The 19,057-nt window shown below is 45.0% G+C and overlaps 3 protein-coding genes across 3 annotated transcripts in view; 1 reads left to right on the top strand and 2 right to left on the bottom strand.

Annotated features, from left to right (window-relative positions):
* LOC310858605 (striatin-like) overlaps window positions 1-3,793 on the bottom strand; it is a 63,767-nt gene extending 59,974 nt beyond the window's left edge. Inside the window, exon 1 of the mRNA XM_083764788.1 lies at window positions 3,338-3,793. Coding sequence (XP_083620914.1) covers window positions 3,338-3,601 — 264 coding nt within the window. The 5' untranslated portion in view covers window positions 3,602-3,793. The remainder of the gene's footprint in view (window positions 1-3,337) is intronic.
* Window positions 3,794-5,593: 1,800 nt separating this feature from the next.
* map1lc3c (microtubule-associated protein 1 light chain 3 gamma) lies at window positions 5,594-7,805 on the bottom strand. Its single transcript, XM_083765225.1, has 4 exons — window positions 7,715-7,805; window positions 7,556-7,611; window positions 7,316-7,422; window positions 5,594-6,277 (listed from the first exon to the last, which is right to left on the bottom strand). Exons 1-4 carry the CDS (start codon window positions 7,770-7,772, stop codon window positions 6,088-6,090), a joined length of 411 nt encoding a protein of 136 aa, XP_083621351.1. The 5' UTR covers window positions 7,773-7,805; the 3' UTR covers window positions 5,594-6,087.
* Window positions 7,806-17,040: 9,235 nt separating this feature from the next.
* Window positions 17,041-18,495, top strand: LOC310858277 (phosphatidylserine synthase 1-like; the record flags this gene model as incomplete). The annotated part of the gene is made up of 1 exon (XM_083764383.1): window positions 17,041-18,495. The coding sequence occupies one exon, from the start codon at window positions 17,041-17,043 to the stop codon at window positions 18,493-18,495; it is 1,455 nt and encodes a 484-aa protein (XP_083620509.1).
* Between the last annotated feature and the right edge of the window lie 562 nt (window positions 18,496-19,057).

Below are 19,057 nucleotides of genomic sequence, written 5' to 3'. Positions count from 1 at the left end.
GTGCCTCCCCAGTGTCTTCCCAGTGCCTCCCCAGTGCTTGCCCAGTGTCCCCCCAGTGTCTCCAATAGCAATACAAGAGCAATAATACAAATTAATCTTAATTTATTAATCTTGTTGATTAATTAATCAAATTAATTAATTAATTCGTCAAAATTTTCAACTCAGGGTGCTTTGCACCCCCAGGCACCCCCGTGGCGCCGGGGCCGATTGTGTTAGAATTTATGTTACTGTAAAAAAAAAAGTTTTACTTAAATTAATATCGGTAATATCTGGCTTTTTGATTCTCCACTAATCGGTAATCGGAAATATCGGCCAAAAACCATATCGGTCGATCACTATTTTTTTTTCTTTTTCGGTAAAAACATTTGCATAAAAAGCAAAATACCGAATTCAGAAATATTAAAACGGAAAAAACTGAATTTGGGGAAAAATAAAACGGAATTGGGAAAAAAATAAAATGGATTTCATATGGCTCTAGTCTAGTGCACCATCAGAGAGGAACACATAGAAGCAGAACAAATCCATTAACGCTTCAAATTGGTTTTCTCCCCCCCCCTCTTCACTGCCTCTGCCGGCGGAACGATCGCATCCCGTAGACCCTGACATTCATGGGCCCTCTCCCTCTCCTCGACTGTCCTAATAAGCTCGGAGGTAAATGGGAAGGAAAATTAAAACCCAAATCCTTTCTGCAAGGTTCGGGCGGGTTGGTGTGGGTGACGTGTGTGTGTGTGATGTGTGCGTGCAGGGGGGGGGGGGGGGGGGGGGGGGGGGTCTGTCTGCAACCTCAACTTCAGCACTGCCTGCCCTCCACTATCCACCGGGACTACATTACTAAGCCATGCAGGAAGACAGATTGCAATTGGTTTAGAAGGGGTTTGTAAAGGTAAATGGTGCATAAATGCCACCACGTGCGATATGGTCATTAATTCAGCTCGTCAGAAAAGGCCCATCCCTTCCAGCTTCTTCGTACGAGAGAATATATTACTGAACACAAACAGGCTCAGCTGTACACGAGACGACATAGCAACACATGCAGCTTGTCACATTAGGAGATGCACTGTCCAAGTATGTGACAAAGGTGTGACTTTCAATTCACAGTACTCCAGAGAATAAATGGCATGCATCGCATTAAATAGCGCCTTTATCCATAGCGCTTTACAGTCATGCATTTCACATTCACACACGCACACTTTAATAATTTATGTCCACATAAGAGATAGAATACAAAGGACACAAATATTTACATGGTGCTGTACAGAATGCACTCAATGCAGTCAGCAAAACCCGGGGTACAAGTAACAGCGTTTACGCCATATTTGGCAGCTACCGATAGTAGCCCAAGAGATTTGACAGAATCTTTGCAAGACGTTTCTCTGATTATTTTTATTTGGAATCCCAAGTTGGAAGCCTCTTACAACCAACCTATATACACATGTCCTAGGCCAAAGATAAGCACAAGTAGATTGCACCTATAGCCTAGCTCTGTGATGGTCTGGAGGAGAGTATTAAATGACTTGTCATAAAGGCTTTTTCTAAGATAGAAGACCACTTCAAGAATGAAAACCGATCGGTTCCCTTCATTGACAACCAATTCCAAGACGGTCGCTCTACCTCTGGAGCCACTGCCACTCCCCAAAATAACCTGATGTTCAACCACATGTGGAACAGGTGACTTCATACTTCAAGTACTTCATACTTCGTACTTGGGTATTTATTTTGATTCTTAGTTAAACTGGGCCAACCAAGTTGATTCCGTTTGTTCCCGAATTAACCAGCGCATGTACTTTCTGAGAAGGCTCAGGGTCCATGGCGTGGCAACAAACATCATGCTACTGTTCTACAGGGCAAACATAGAATCCATCATCCCTTATGGCATCACCACATGGTTTGGTAACCTGTCCGTCAAACTCAAATCCCAACTTCAAAACCTAGTCAAGAGGGCTGGGGAAATTATAGATATGCATGTTCTCTTCAAAAGATATTTGAGAGTACAGTGAGGAAGCAGGGCCTCAAAATCACCCGAGACCCGAACCACATCCTCCATTAAGAATATGAGTTGATGCCGGACGGTACAGATGACCATACTGTAAGCTCAACAGATATACATTCTCCTTTGTTCCACTGTCAATCAAAGCACTCAATAACAGATAACTAACTACTGGGGGGAACGGGGAAGACCTTATGATGGGAGTGCAATACTGTAATACTTGAACCTCTTGATATATTTGCACAGTGTGGGTACTGGGTAGGATAATTATTTTTTGTAGTATGAACTGTATGTATGAGACTTTTATTTTATCATGCTCTTATGGTGCTCTGTGCTCATGGTGCAATTCAAAAGCAAACGTTTCGGTCCTAATAACTTCGTCAGTGCTATGGTGCTACTACACACTACAAGCACGACTGGCTGCAGTGTGTGTTGCAGCACAGTAGAACACGATCACGACACCAGAGCCACATTTATTGCCTCCTACTACTACTACGCAGCAGCAGCAGCAGCACACAGACAGACAGAAGGAGTATACAGCGTTATGGACAAGAATTTCTCCTGGCATCCCTGTGGTGTTGCATTGAGATTGGTGACCCGTGGAATTCTGTGAGTCTAGAGGACAAGGTTGCTACAAACTGCAAATTATTTTTATGTCTATGGGTAGAGCGGCCAGATGGGAACCACGACTCGTGGACCACGAGGTTCCCAGTTCAATTCCGATTCCCGGGCTGCCCTAGAGTTAGTGTCGAAGTGTCCTTGAGCAATACACTGAACCCCTAACTGCTCCAAATGTGCAAGTTGGTGCCTTACAGTTTCCTCTGCCTGAATGTGTGTGAATGGGTGAATGTAATGCATAATATAAAGCACTTTGGATAAAAGCCAAAATAATTGCACAATGACACTAATTTAGTCACCTACTTCACTAGCTCAATAACACAGATATAAGACCGGTGAGGGGGCTCAAAGCAGCAGTCAGTCGTCAGTCCATCACTCAACTCACTCACCACAACTGAACATCATTCCCAAAAAAGTGATAGTAGATCGGCTATTTTAGCCGGAAATAGGTTAATGTAATTGTTGTGTCTTAATAATCCAACTCTTTAAAGTAACCATAAGCTGTCAAATAGTTGTAGTGGAGCAAAAAGTATATAGTAATATTTGCCTCTGAGATGTTACAGATGTAGTGGAGTAGAACTTAAGTAAATCTACCTACAAATGTACCTACTTGAGTAAATGTGCTTCATTACTTTACAGTTCACACCATTGCTCACCACCGCAACTGAACGCTAACTTAATCATTCCCACCAGCCGCTTTAGAACAGCACCTTCACGCCGGGGTTCAGTTACCTGCAGCTCGGCTCTCTCCACCTCCCACTGGGCCCTGTCCACCTCGAACCGGGCCCACTCGTGCTGTAGAAAGTGTAATGTCCCCGGGACGCTGTAGTGAGCGCGGACCGCCTCTCCCCCCGCGACGCCGTCGGCTCCTCCGCCGGGCTGCAGCGGAGGGACTCTGGCACCGCCACCGGTGCCGCCGCCGCTGGGCTGCGAGGAGGAGCCCGAGTTGTTGTTGTTATTGTTGAAAAACACACCGGGACCTGCCTGCTCGTCCATATTCGTGATGGCCGGGCCGGGAGGGGGTCGTCGGTTCCGCTTGGTTCGGTTCGGACCAGCGGCGCTCTCCTCGTCTCACCCCAGACGTGATTCGCGCAGCACGGTGTCCGCTGGCGTTCTTGTGATGGTTAAAAAAGCAACAATGTGTTTGACACTAGCAGCCCTCCCACTTCTCTTTGCTACTGGGCACGCACCACCACGCTCGCTCCTATGTCGGTTACGCCGAAATTGGTGACTTGTCGAATTGTGCGACGCCTTGGGGAAATTCTACACCCGCCAAAGCGCCACCTCACGAGAATTGAGACAATTTAATAGGTCTTATTTCGGTGCACCAGTTCCAGTGGTCTCAACCCGCTGAGAGCTGATGACGTTCCAAGCTAAGCTCCCGCCCCCGCTCAGCCCGCTGCAGGATATTCTCTCACAGGATTGGCTGTTACTGGTGAGTGGCGTGGAGGATAGCTAATTGTTGGCGAGTGCGCGTTTCGACGCGGTTCCCAAACACCGTAACCACGAGATAAGTCTGTGACTGACATTATTTTAATTTACTACTACTATGAAGGAAAAAAAAGATCTGCCTACGTGTACACTTATTTTCCAATGCAAAGGCGAAATATATACCGGTTTTGACTTGCCCCCAAAACAGGCACAAAAACGTAACCACTGTTTAAAGTGATTTCCACTAGAATCCCTATACTGGAAGGAATATTAGGCTATGTTCTGCAAATAGATGTGTGGAGGGAAAAAGGAATGGGCCAATATAGACCCAAAATAAAGCCAAATTGGAAATATTTGTATGTGGTGTCATTTTAATATGGCACACTATAAAGATTAAGAAAATAAAAACTTGGCAGTTCATGCGAAAAAGTATAAACAGTATAACAAGTTGTCCAATGCAAGACATGATAATGTACTGTAGGCTATATAGGCTAGATGTGTTTGGGATGTTCTCTAGTTATGGACCAGTCCGTGTATAACCCAGCCATGAATCACATCATGTGATTCTCATGCAAGTCATGTTGAAATCATACTGTAAAAAAAAAGAAAATAGGCATATAGCCTAATGTAAGACTTAACGGTACAAAGATAACAGTAGTCATGTCCATTCACTAATAAAAATCTACTGTACATCAAAGACACTCAAGTGATTTCACACCAACAATTCTGGGAAATTCCCAGAAGTGTTGGTGTGAATTATACAGTGGGAATCATAACATCTATACTTTCAAGTTCATTGGGCTTGTGTGTGCAACCCAGAGTCAGACAGGTTTTTAAGTTGCTCGTTTCAACATTCATTCCTATACCGGTAGACCCACTACAACTTCAAACCAACTCATTAAAACACCCGTCCTTGGTTCTGGCGACTGATATTGCAATTCTAATGCACGAGAGGGCTCAGACTTTATATTATAGGCTATAGTTCATTCGTTTTTTTGAGGAGCACTAGCCTCCTATGCCCAGCTTTCCAGGTTTGTGTAAACGCAAACATTGGCTTGTGATTATCTGATCATCCCATAGCAATGATTTGATTGGCTGAGAAAAGTACATATTGAAGATAAGCGAGGGCAGAGAAGTGATTGGACTTGTGATGATTTGATTGGCCGAGCACGGTCGGAATGTAATGTATGATAAGAGCCATAGACAAAGGTAGACGACTCTTCCAGCTCTGGGGCGCATGTCAAAATTGAAGTCACAATTTTCCTAAGATAAGTCGGGGAAAAGACGCTCCGTGATTGGCCAGTAGTCACTTGAGTGACAGCGAGACACATGGAGGAGTCGCACGAGTGACGTCATTTGGGCATTGCGATAAAAAAATAAAATAAAATAAGTTTAAATATAGAGAATGTTTCTGCCCGACAACAAAATGCACTTGTTACTTTCCACCACTGACTGCATGCAGACTAGGTGGGTAGGTTCTGCTGGGTTGTTCTACCGGCCAACAACTGAACAGGACCAAGTCAAAACAATTATTAATTAAAACTAGACTGCAGTAGATATAGTTAAAGACTTCAGATTTATTACACAGCAAATTTAAAAAAGAAAAAAAAACACAACTTGTACAACCAACTTTACAAAGCAAATATTAAAATATTGTATACAATAATCTTTTATATTTACAACTGAAATGGCTTTTTGGTCCAGATGAGCCCGTCATTAAGTACTTCACCCCAAAGTGTTTCTTCCATCAATTCCTCACACCACAAAGCCTCAAATTCATGGAGAATTGTTTTGTCACACATTCCTCAATGACGCAACTGAGAATATCGATACATTGAAGAAAACGAAGGTCCAACTCAGCTGACTCTGTATAGGAGCCAGCAGAGGAAAGGGGGCACACCACCCGACAGCCGAGCTATAGACCGGAGAAGTGTGGAGGGCAGAGAGTCCACTCTCGCATTGAAGGTTCCAGATTTACAAAATCCCCATAAATTAAAGGCCTCGTGGGGTGAAATTGAAAGTCCTTTCAGGGGTGAAGCAGCCCTTTAAAATTAAAATGAGTCCAGTTTCTCCTTCTGGTCAGAGCCAAACATCTCCTGGGAGGCGTAGGTCATGTAGAGGAAGCCATCCTCGTCCTTGTGGTCCTTATAAACTTCCGCCATGCTGAGGGACATGCTGGCCAGACCGCTGTTGTTGATTAGAAGATAGAACGCCTGACTCTGCTTCAACTCCATGCGATTTCTGGGAATGACCAAGTAAAAACATTCCACAATGACATATCCACAAAACAAAGCATCAAGTCTGCTTCAGGTTTGTGCAATTTCTGGAATGCAGGAGTCATTTGAGGGGGGAAAAGCAGGAGTCATTTGAGGGAAAAATAATAATGGTGGCAAAATAAAGTCAAAACAAAGCTCAATTAACAAATAGCTAATCCACATTACCCAAGCAAATAGGGTCACCATATTGAAAGTGGTAATGATCGAACCATATGGTTACATATAAGAAAACATCTATATAACATGTAAAGAAGGAAGGGTGTGTAATTCTGATAATCCGATTAATCTGCAAAAAAAAAAGAAATCCAGGTTTGCAGAAAATAAGATGGAAGATTAAATGCAAATACCAGGGGTTGGCAATTGCCATTCAGTGGAGCCCCAAATGACACTCATGCTGGAATGACAAGCATAACATTCACAGTCACACAACAAGCATCAAGTCATGAGTCACAAGTCCTGTAGAATGGACCTTCTGCACAGTCAAGTATGCAGTGTTCACTTAACTCTGTATAGACTACTTTACTGACAGTTTATCCAGTTATAACTTGAGAATGATCTTTAGGTGTCCATTTGTGCACAGAATATTGAGATAAATAACACTGACAATTTTACTTTGTGCTCAATATTTGTCATGCCATTATAAGTGTTACATGTCTATATTCCCATAAACATTTAGACGGGTCTCCCTCCCATGCAGTGCTTCAGCTCTTTAGTAGACATAATATACATTTTCAGTTCAGGATACCAATTTTGTCCAATCAGTAGAGAGAAGAGAAGAAAATTAACACAAGCTAGCAGTATTAATTTTGTGGGGTTCTCTTGATTGGATACATTTGTAACCTGAAATGTTATTTTCAGTTTACTTTAAGAGGCAAAAACGGGGAGAAAAAAATCTAAGGGGGGGGGGGGGGGGGGGGGAGTTGTAAAACATTAGACACCACTGTATGTACTTGACCATTTATTTTGTAAAACCCACTGAAAAGGTTAGACATTCGACACTGACCTGATAATGGTAACAAACTGAGTCATGGTGAGTTCTTGGGGCACCAGGAATTTGGTCTTATCCAGAGGCGGTAGGTACTTCTCCCTCTGGTACCGTTCAATGATAACCTGCAAGTTCAACCAACAAATCAGCTTTATTTGTTGCAATAACTTTGTTGCAGCTGTCATTCGGTAAAATGTAAACTATGCCATGGTGGCTGCATGGAATAAATCATCGCATCAAAGTTTTAAATCCACTTACCGGAATTTTGTTTGGGAATTTAGACCGTATGCCCGAAACTTCTTGTTTTCTTGTAACTGGGGAAGAAAAATAAGTATACAATACATTGTTTCGATGAAATATTTTAAAACAATCAAAAACAGAACGGCATAATTACTTGGATTCGTTATTTATTTTTACCCAGGCTTTTCCTCTGTTTGAAGGGCTTCGGCGTGTGTGATTTATCAAACGGAGGCATGCTGATGTATTTTGCGTCCCTGCTCCGGCTGGATGAATGACTGAGGAAAAAGAAAAACAGCTGTCACTAATAAAGCCTCGTTTATATACATCCCGGTACGACGGTGTCGCTGGCATAAAAATAACCGATTTACAAGCTCACAACGCGCCGCGCCGCGACTCCCTGTGGGCTTGTAGATCTGTTCTTTTTACAAGGAGCGACAACCCTCGCACTCCGCATCCGAGAAGTGACGAATCAGCTGATTGCCACATGGGTCCCTCCCTAGGCTATAATGTCCAATGATTCTGTCTAGAGTAGACCACCAATCAATATGGGTATTCTATACATCCCATAGCCCGGATAACACAATACTGACTGACAGGAAACTAACTTAATAAACAAATGCATAATAATAATAATAATAATAATAATAATAATAATAATAATAATAATCAAAAGAAGAAGAAGTAGAAGAAGAGGAAGAGGAAATATAAAAGATAAGGTCTAGCCTTTAAATAGCAATAAATAAATAGGCTATAGAATACATAATGCAAATTGATATAATTATATCAGACATTTGCAATGTCGAACTTGGTGGGAAGTGACAATGACATTCAGCCAAGAAATTTTGAGGCAACATATAATAATATAATATATATTGTGTGAGTGCACAGTGACTTGTGCTCACACAAATATACAAAGAAGAATAAGAAAAAAACAAGCTAAATTAAGGGACGTAAATCGGGACTTGATCACCCCGGCTGGGTCACCTGAGTATGAGGAATATGATGTAGGGAGACCCGAAACCCTGATGACCTTGGGATACATCACTGAGGATACGTCCCAGGTGCATCCATGCGATGTATTTTTGTTTTAGTTATTCTATTTATAGTGACTCATAGGAATAGATTACGTGACAACCAGGAATAGTCTGGTGACCACCGGACTGCGGAGAGCAGCCGGAATGTAGACGCCTAGCCGGCACCCGGGAGCAGTATGGGTTCGCGCCCCAGCCTGTGTCTTCTGTGAGGAAGAAGCCCAACAAACCCACGGTGAGGCCTTTAGGAAGGCCATTCAAGCCGCAAGTGGAGCCTGCGGCACCACCATGGGCCAGGTGGAGCCTGCATAACCGTTGCGGCTTGAGAATCCACCACTCCTGAATGAAGTATCTGGTGCTATAGGAGTCTCTGGTGCACAGGTGCTGTACCTTGTGAGAGCAGGAGTGGACCTGGTGAGACGTAGGAGGGGCCCGGGAAGGAGTCAACCCACTGAGCCTAGTCCTTCCACGCGCCAATGGGACTGATCGAGGGTAGCTACGGTACTGGGACGTAAGTCGGGACTTGATCACCCCGGCTGGGTCACCTGAGTGAGGGGTATGATGTTGGGAGACCCGAAACCCTGATGACTTTGGGATACATCACTGAGGATATGTCCCAGGTGCATCCATGCATTAACATTGCATAATTCAAGTTAAGAAACAGGGTTTAGCAGCATATTTAGAACATTTAGCAGCTAGAATAGCCACAATAGCCTGTAAAAGTTTTCCAGGAAGAAAACTGTAGAGTGTAGACCACTAGACCTATGTTCTGCTGCATGCAAAGACTTTCTCCATGGACCCCCTTGGGTTCTTGAAGGGCCAGGGGTCCCCAGCTAAATTAGTGATTATATGAACCAAATACAGGTCTGTAACTAAGAGTGTACAAATGAAACCATTTCCATGCGTGCACATTAACATGTCTGAGAACCGATTTACAGGTTGAAGCATGTTAAGTGAAAGTGGACCCAATACAGTGTAAAGTAGATTGACATTGAGAAAAAGTGTGTTGTACACATAATCACAGGCACAGTCCCTCCTAGTAATTGACCAGTAGATGGCAGCATTAATCCACGACCACCACCGAGTCAGTTCCCTTCATTGCTCAGAGTCAGCATAGTCATAGAGCATCATGTTTGGTGAATTGGTGTTTTGAGTTGGTGGTAGCCTGGTAGGCCTACTATGTTTTAACAAAATTACTTGGACTGTGTGCACCTTATATAGTTCATGTGGTTTAATTGGGTTTGATTTGCTAACTAGTAGTAGCCTATCTGATCTATCAATTAGGGCTACAGACCTGTCTGTCTGTATAATATTGATAAAGATCTTTACAGTAAGTTTACAGTAGGCCAGTTATAGTAGGCCTATATTTTGCCTCAAGAATTAAGGAATTGAGGTGTTTGTCCACAGAGGGGCGCTCATGCCCTGCAACTGAATACTGAATGTCAACTGACTGAGTCTTTCATGATTAGAAACTGAAACACACTCCTAAAAGCATTCCTTTATAGTAGCCCTACTTGTGATACTGTTGTTATGGACTGAAGTCATTAGAAAGTTGGCGTAAGTAGTTCAGTTCAGTGAGTCGACATTCTATCTCTTCTTCAGTCAGGACATCAGACAGAGAGAGTAGCGAACATTAACAGTTTCCAGTCCATTAAACCGTAATAGAATTAACAGAATTGATTACGTCCACAGTTTATCAAGCCGAATGAAAACTGAGCCTCGTCACAGCCATTGCAGCTCAATGGCTTTCTGTTGCCACATTAAATGCTGCAAATGACGTGTTATAGATGCTGCTGTAGCCATGCACACACAGCAGAGAGGCAATCGTGTTTGTGTGTGACATGTGTGTGTGTGAGAGAGATCAGTGGGTCAGTGTTCTAATTTGAAATTTAATGAAACTGCCAAACTTTATAGTAGTCTATATATAATTTGCATTTAAAGTGCAAAATTATGATTCACAAATATAGGCTATATATGACTATGAGTAACAAAATATTGAAATTTTGAAAAACTGAAATAAAATTAAAACAACTAACTTAAACTGTATTGTGGTAATGTGGTTACAAACTATCTAAAACAAATTAAACCCATTGAGAAAATGTCCTTAGTTTTAGTCTTTGTCAATATTTCATACATAAGCACCCACTTAGAATGTTATCAACCGATAATCACCACTTATATTCTTATATCTGGACATTTTAAGTCGCTATAAACCCACCACATAAAAGACTATAGTATAAAATACTACTCAATTAGGACTGGTTGTCTGAGTTTAGGACCCGCCACAGTGGTGTCCGGTGCAGTGACGTAGAGTCTGTGGGGGCCAGGGGGCCTCGGCCCCCGCATGAGGAATTGGACCAGGGAACTCGGCCCCCAGGAATTGGACCTGAATATATTCGTCCCGTTTGTGCCGCGCCCCTTCGCGCAATTCTCGTCTTGCATTGACTTTGTATGTAATCGCGCCACTCTAACCATCCAAGTCTGGCACCTTAACACCTCTTTTTTCCTCACTCCGGGGCGGGGGGTGGTGGTGGGTGGACCGCGTTGCCTGTCCGCTTGTACACATGCAGATCAGGCATGGAAATGCTAATCTGGGTGCTTGTTTTCACCTCCCAGTAGGTAAGGGTATGTATGCATGCATACAGTACTGTACTCTGCTTAGGCTACTTGTTCACAATGAAACCACCACCAGCAAGAACACCCTGGCTGGCAACAGCGATGCCAGCCTGCCGTTGAAACCTTCCGCCGTCCCAGCGACAAAACACAGAACCTGCCGAGGCAGACAGGACTAGCCTGCAATCATGGCATTTAAAAATGCTCTTCTGTTTATAATCTTAACACTGTGACACGTTTAAAAAGTGTTACAAATAAGGTGCGGTGCATGAGACAAATATCTCTGTCTCGTATGGAAGGCGATAAGAGTCTCTCGTGAGGAGTGTAGTGAATCCTGCTTGCATCTCCCCCTCAAACAACCACTGCTCGTCACAATGCCGATGCCAGTCGTCCATATGGAGTTTCTATATTGACCTGATGTCAGCGCTAGATGTCTCTGTCTTCTCCATATATGGAACTCTCGTGAGAGGGATTGAGAGCCTTCGTTACAGCCACCCCCAGATTTCAAGTAGAAATCTGTACAATATCAAGAAGGCTTGAACCGTATACGTCGGCCCTTCAGGGGCTGTAATGCCACCCCCATATTTCATGTGAAAATCTGTACAATATGCACTTTCCTCCTTTGATATTCTGGTAGATGATGAAGAACTGAAGATCAAACCCAATGCCACCCCGTTGAGGGATGGGTATCCCTATGGTTCTCCTGCACCTGTATCTGCATCTTTCAGATGTTAATCTGGCAGCTGGAACCGCCAGGACCATCAGGCCCTGGGGCAGAGGTGGCCTAAGGGACAGAGGAGCGCCCTTGTTGCCGAAAGGTTGCCAGTTCGATTCCCCGGACGGGCAGGACAAATCTGGAAGTGATTGTCATCACTCACCCAACACCGCTGAAGTGCCCTTGAGCAAGGCACTGAACCTCCAACTGCCCCAGTGGAGCTGCTTAGTGGCCAACAGTACAATACTGTGGTTTTACTGGTCAGCTCCCAGGTCTTAATGTGTGTGTCTGTCTGTTCCCGGAGGCAGACCTGCGCGCGTGGTCGCGCACGTTCCCTGCTGCGCGCAGCTTAAAAACCGAGTTTTTAGACAGCTGGTGGATGGAAAATAAGCTCCACCTCCGCGCCCGACTGACGCAACGGACAGCTTCCCGGACGCGCTCTCCTCCGCGTCAGTCGGGCGGGGAGGTGGAGCTTCTTTTCCATCCACCAGCTGTCTAAAAACTGTGTGCAGCTGCTGTGCGCAGCCGAAAATGTGCGTGACCACGCGTGACAGTCTGCCTATGCCCTGTGTGTGTCTATGTGCAGGGCGTTGCTGAAAATGAGCACTTTTGTGCTCAGCTACTACCATGGGTAAATAAAGAAGCATTCAGTGAAAAACAAAATATGCACATGCACACGCTCTACAGTGGGGGGACGCGCAACAGGCCAACAGCACGCACACCAATGGCCCGCCTCCACTCGATCATGATTGGAGGAAGACCCCTCTCTATCCTGATTGGATGAAGGATGGGCCCTATAGCCAAAAACGAAACCTAAGCTTTTTTTTGTTCACCCCAGGGGTGAACTGGGGACTGGGACTGGGAGGATTATTATCACAAAATAAGAAAAAGAAAAGTGATATTTGAATAAAGAACAAGAAATTAACTAACTCACCTAAAATAATTGGCAGAAGGCGCACACGGTATGTTACATGTTGTTTTGTTTGTTTGTGAACAAAGATATGGACATTTCATTGTGTTTATGTATTGTGATTGTGAATGTGGACAGTTCATTGTGTATAATTCATGGTGTTAAGGATATTATTTGTTTTGTGAAAATAAATACTCTTGAGATATCAGTTGGAGCGTTGTCAGTCTGCTGGTTGAAGAGCTTTAGGAGCGGTTATAATTACCTTTAACCTCAAATAGTATAAAAATCAGTGTAAACAGGGCACTGTCCCTTTAAAAACCTTTAGTCACCAAGGCAGCAAACTCTTTGAAAAGCAATTTGGACGACATGAAAGAATCCACACCACACCGGAAAAAAAATGTATAGTAGAAAATGAGTGAAGATAATTCAATTCTCAAAGAATGTAGGCCTATTGCAGATTCGGAAAGTACAATTACATGATCCAAGTTTACAGAAATAATCCAATGTTCAGAAAATTCCGAATAGTGTTTCTGGCATTGTCCATGGTTTTCAAGAGGAAGATGTCACACTGTGGTTGTTAGTTCATTGGATGGGGAGAGTCCATGTCCGGGATGTCACTTGGCGAGGGCCGACGTGGAGGACGCTGGCGATGGTTGGCAGCCCCTGATTGGTCCGGGAAGCGATGATGGTGATGGTGAACAGCACCTGTTGTATCTGGGACGGGACGCTGCTGTTGGATGGTGCTGGAACCTTTAGACCACTTGTGTTCACCTAGTTCATACATGGGCAACTGGCAGCCCAGGGGCCACTTGCGGCCCCCACCATCACTTAATGTGGCCCGCAGGTTAATATCCGAACATTGATATATTATTGATTTCAGCAAATGACTATTTTAAAATTGTTATTGTCTTTTTTTTGTATGTCCAATGTATTTGTATTTAGTTAATATTACATAACTATAACTAAATGCATTTGACAATGTTACTTTTCAGGATTCCAATTCAAAAGTAGCAAAACATTCAGGATTTCAATTCAAATATAGCAACAATAGCTGATCTACAAGCACGTCGCACTGCGACGTGCTTTGATTTGAGCTTGTAGATCGGCTATTTTTGCTACGGCAGAAATATGCAATGCGGCCCTTGCCTCTGGAGTGAGTGTGGACATATAGTGGCCCTCTGCATCGTCAAAGTTGCCCACCCCTGACCTATAGTTAATTGACCCCTCTCTCCTGCAAAAACACTTTCCCCTGTTAAAGGCGGGCGACCGCTGTCCCTATCAGCAATGGGTGATAACGAGGCTACAGTGTCAGACTGAAATCAAATCAGGGTCCTACAGTATCATAACTTAACCGAGACATGGGGATGCAGGTGGTGTCAGAAATATCATAAAGGATGATGGGCGCCCTGAAATATTTGATATGAACAACAGGGTCACAAACCAGAAATGGGCCAGATTTAAAATGATTATGGACTTCTGTCTAACTGGACAAGTATGATTATGAAGATATGGCCATCATGGAATTGTCTGTAAACAAAGATCGTGGTCCCAGTACTTCGGGACGGGGCTGTACTAGCATCTGACGACCGTAGAACGCCAGGACCATCAGGCCCTGGTGGAGATAGGTGTCCCATGCAGCAGGCTCTGGTGACAAGGTGGGTCCCACGACTTCGGGACCCGCCTGCACCGTTTAGCATCATCGCGGCCTGGACCGCCAGAGCCTGGAGGCCAGTGTTGTTTTCGTCGACTAAAACTAAGATGAAAAATGTTCGTCTGACTACCTTTTTCCACTGACAAAAACGAACAGATACTAAATGAAAACTAAGCTATGATGACTAAAACTAAGACTAAATATACTGACAATTTCGTCGACAAATAAAAACTAGACTAAAATGTTAGGAAGGGACTATAGTAGAAGAGATCCACTATAAGTCATTTTACTCTTGGTTGCATGCTGAAAATAGCTGATCTACAAGTTCAAATTGTAGATCGGCTATTTTCATTACGACGGCATCAAGGCCCACCAAAACACATTTTAGTCGACTAAATCACCTCTCCAAGGTGTTGGAGAAAGTCATCGCTGCACAACTACTAACCCACCTTCACACCAACAACCTGTCCGAAAAATTTCAGTCTGGTTTCCGCTCCGCCCACAGCACTTAAACCGCACTGGTCAGGGTCACAAACGACATCCTCATGGCAGCTGATGCTGGCTCCCCTTCTCTCCTCATCCTCCTGGACCTCACTGCAGCCTTCAACACAGTTGACCACACCATCTTCCTTCACCGCCTTCACTCCACCATCGGACTCTGCGACACCACCCTGGACTGGTTTACATCCTATCTCACGGATAGAACTGAGTGTATCTCCCTGGGAGGTGCAAAATCCCGGACCCAGCCTGTCACCGTGGTGTCCCCCAGGGCTCTGCTTGGCCCCACCCTGTTCACTTTGTACCTGCTTCCCCTCGGCTGTGTCATCAGCAGGCATGGATTATCCTTCCATTGCTATGCTGATGACACACAACTGTACATAAAACTGGACCCAACCCCTCCCCGCTCTGCTGCCCCACTGTCCTCCCTGTCACCATCTACATCACCTTCATCCACACTCACCATCTGCCTGGAGGAGATAAAGGCGTGGATGAAACACAACTTTCTGCAACTAAACAGCTCCAAAACAGAAGCCATTCTCATCGGCACCCCACACCAGGTTCTATCATCCCCCATCACAAGCATCACCTTCTCTGGCCAGGACATTCTACACTCATCTGTCGTCACAAACCTGGGTGTTAAAATGGACCCCCACCTCAACTACGAGGCCCACATCAAACACCTCTGCAAAACATAATTCTTCCATCTCAAAAACATCGCCAAGGAACTTGTCACCCTTCAATCCTCAACCCGCTCCCTCCGCTCCTCAAACACCAACCTCCTCAAACCCACAAAGACCAACCTACGCACCATGGGTGACCGGGCTTTCTGCTCGGTCGCTCCCGAACTGTGGAACGCTCTCCCCGCCCACCTGAGAGCCCCACAGTCGGTAGATTCTTTTAAGAGAGGACTCAAAACTTTCCTTTTTACCAAAGCATTTTTATAGCCTTGCCCTTATGTTTTAATGTTCCTGTTCTTTTAGATGTTTTTAATGGTGTGTTGTTTCTTTTGCTTTTATTCACTGCTGTAGCACTTTGAGATTCTATATAGTGCGTTATAAATAAAATCCATTATTATTATTATTATTATTATTGTAGATTTAGTCGACTAAAATCTTATGACATTTGGTCGACTAAAGCTAGACTAACACTAAGACATTTCCAGGTGACTAAAATGTGACTAAAACTAAATGAAGTTTCAGTCCAAAGACTATATGACTAAACTAAAATTGCTGCCAAAAACAACACTGCTGGAGGCTCGTCACGATGACGATACCAGTTGTCCATATCCATATATGGAGTTTCTATACATTGACCCGATGTCAACGCTTAGATGTCTATGTCGTCTTCATATATTATGGAACTCTCGTGAGAGGGAGTGAGAGCCTTCGTTTACAATTACTACAGTAACTAGTGTTTTTGGATGGATATGAAATCTTATCTTCTTATTTGTTTTTAGCTGCCAGTGCCCTGCTATTATTCATTTATTATATATATAAGAAGCATCAAAAACATGCAGACATTGGGAAATGAGCCTGCAAACTCACAACACGTTCCCATGTCATTTTTTTATGACATCAACGATCTCCATGCAGCTCATGGACATATAAAGGGACCCAGACAGACATACGAACAGATACATGGAACTCCTTATGTCGGCATAAAGGGTACACAAACAGACCGCGTAGATATATAGATAGCTCTGGACAACCGCTGATCTGACTGATTCATACGTCACTCCCTCTGGTCGTCGGTGACACTCGCACCAAGTTCGAAGTCAATCGATACTGTCCAGGCAAGGTTCTTAGGATTTGTGGAAGGACACACGATACACAGATTTCCCATAGATAAAAGATAGATGAACAGGCATCCATCCATGCTTTGGGGGACATTTGTGCAACTGAACCAATACAAATAAGTAAGCAGCGCACACCTAAAGCAGTATATTATTTTATAGGTGTCCATTTGTGTACCAATGAGGTGCATTGTCGGGCAATCCTCTCAATTCAAAGCATAATCCCAAGGAAGACGTAAACTGACTGCGGTGTGTCTGACTTGGAGACGGCTTCACACTCTGGGGCATCAATGGCGGTGTCCGTGTACAGCGGATCCCGTACCCTGAGTAAAGACCACGTCAACTACAGGATGCATTTCAGAATGGTGAACGAGCAGGAGGTGGAGAACATCACACTGGACTTCTTCTACAAGCCGCACACCATCTCGCTGCTCGCGTGCACCGTGCTCGGCCTGATGTACTTTGCGCTCGCGCGAGACGACGCCCGTCCCGACGACAACCTGTGGGTGAGTCTCGTCGCGTTCGTCTCCTTCTTCCTGGTCATCGGCGTCCTGGCGTTTCCCAACGGCCCGTTCACCAGGCCTCACCCGGCGATATGGCGGATGGTCTTCGGGCTGAGCGCTCTCTACTCCCTCTTCCTGGTGTCCGTCGTCTTCCTGAACCCGACGCAGGTCAAGCACATGCTGCACTGGCTGGACCCCGGCCTGCGTCACGCCAAGCGGGAGGTGGACGTGATGGAGTACGCCACCAACTGCCACGTGATCACGCGGGAGCGGATCTGGAGCCACTTTGACATCTTTGCGTTCAGCCACTTCGGGGGCTGGGTGCTGAAGGCGCTGCTCATCCGCAGCTACGGCCTGTGCTGGACCATCAGCATCACCTGGGAGGTCACGGAGCTCTTCTTCATGCACCTGCTGCCCAACTTCGCGGAGTGCTGGTGGGACCAGCTGATCCTGGACATCCTGCTGTGCAACGGCGTGGGCATCTGGCTGGGCATGACCCTCTGCCGCTTCCTGGAGATGAGAACGTACCAGTGGGCGGGCATCATGGACATCCACACCACCACGGGGAAGATCAAGAGGGCGGCGCTGCAGTTCACCCCGGCCAGCTGGACGTGCGTGCGCTGGATCGACCCCGAGTCGTCGACCCGCCACTTCATGGGCGTCTACGTGCTGATGATCGTCTGGCAGCTCACGGAGCTGAACACGTTCTTCCTGAAGCACATCTTCGTGTTCCCCGCGAAGCACCCGCTGAGCTGGTGTCGCATTCTGCTGCTGTTGGCCATCACGGCGCCCACGGTGAGGCAGTACTACACGTACCTCACGGACGCCCAGTGTAAGCGAGTCGGAACGCAGTGCTGGGTGTTCGGGGCCATCGCTTTCCTGGAGGCCCTGGTGTGCGTGAAGTTTGGACAGGACCTCTTCTCTCAGACCCAGATCCATTCGGTGGTCCTGTGGCTCCTGTGCGTGGCCCTCATCACGTGCCTGTGCCTGGTTGGCATGGTGTGGTACGGAGAGCGCTACAGTCCGAGCAGAGAGGAGAATAGACTGTTAGAATGTGAGGACAGCAGTTACACAGAGTCTGCTGACTGTAAGGCGGAGGGTTTTAAAGGCGAGCTGGAGGCAGACGACAATGGCCTGGTAGTCAGATTCAATATTCTGTATTCTTTACTTGGATCGCCGTTGGCTTCCACAAAGTGGTCGCTCGTCTTCCTGGCGGCGAGAGACCGTTTTGGAGAAGAGTAGAGGTCCTTACACACTGGGAGTGAGATGAACAATCAGTGTTCTTTATTATTATTATTTTTTTTTCCATTCAATTTAATTTCATGCAGCCCATCACAATATGACAGATATTAACCATGCCCATATATGGGCATGGTTAATATCCCATGCCAGGGACATCAAGGACTGACTGATGCAGAAATCACGTGTAGAGGGCTTATAGGCTCCTATAGTTTAAAAGTGAGGGGCGCTTGCCCCTCCGATGCCCAGGTTTGTATGTCGGTTATTTGATTGGCTGGGCACAGAATGTGATGATGTAAGATGATAGGAGCCCCTCACTTCACATCACACAAGTGTGATTTTTCAACTGAAATAGATAAATCATAAGACTGTTAAAATGACCCCAGAAGTGTTTTTAATTGGAAATGCCCTTTAACAACTTAAACACCAATCAGGTGGAAACATGCTGTGGTATTACAAAAAAGAAAGAAAAAAGATAGTGATGCGATAAAATTACCAAAAGATTTTTTTAAGTGAAATATTAAGTGGGATGTTGTAGTAAAAATCTAAAATATTGTACTTTTTG

This window comes from Protomyctophum parallelum (assembly GCF_964188405.1).
Source record: "Protomyctophum parallelum genome assembly, chromosome: 5".
Lineage (NCBI taxonomy): Eukaryota > Metazoa > Chordata > Actinopteri > Myctophiformes > Myctophidae > Protomyctophum > Protomyctophum parallelum.
Note: the sequence above shows the minus strand (reverse complement) of the source record. Positions and strands in the feature narration are given on the sequence as shown.

What these genes read in the sequence shown, in the direction of transcription:
- map1lc3c (XM_083765225.1), bottom strand. Translation starts at nt 7,772, where the DNA reads ATGCCTCCGTTTGATAAATCACACACGCCGAAGCCCTTCAAACAGAGG. An exon ending in CAAACAGAGGAAAAGCCTGG is followed by an intron (nt 7,612 to 7,714) that starts GTAAAAATAAAT and finishes TTTCTTCCCCAG; the next exon opens with TTACAAGAAAACAAGAAGTT. An exon ending in AATTCCCAAACAAAATTCCG is followed by an intron (nt 7,423 to 7,555) that starts GTAAGTGGATTT and finishes TTGAACTTGCAG; the next exon opens with GTTATCATTGAACGGTACCA.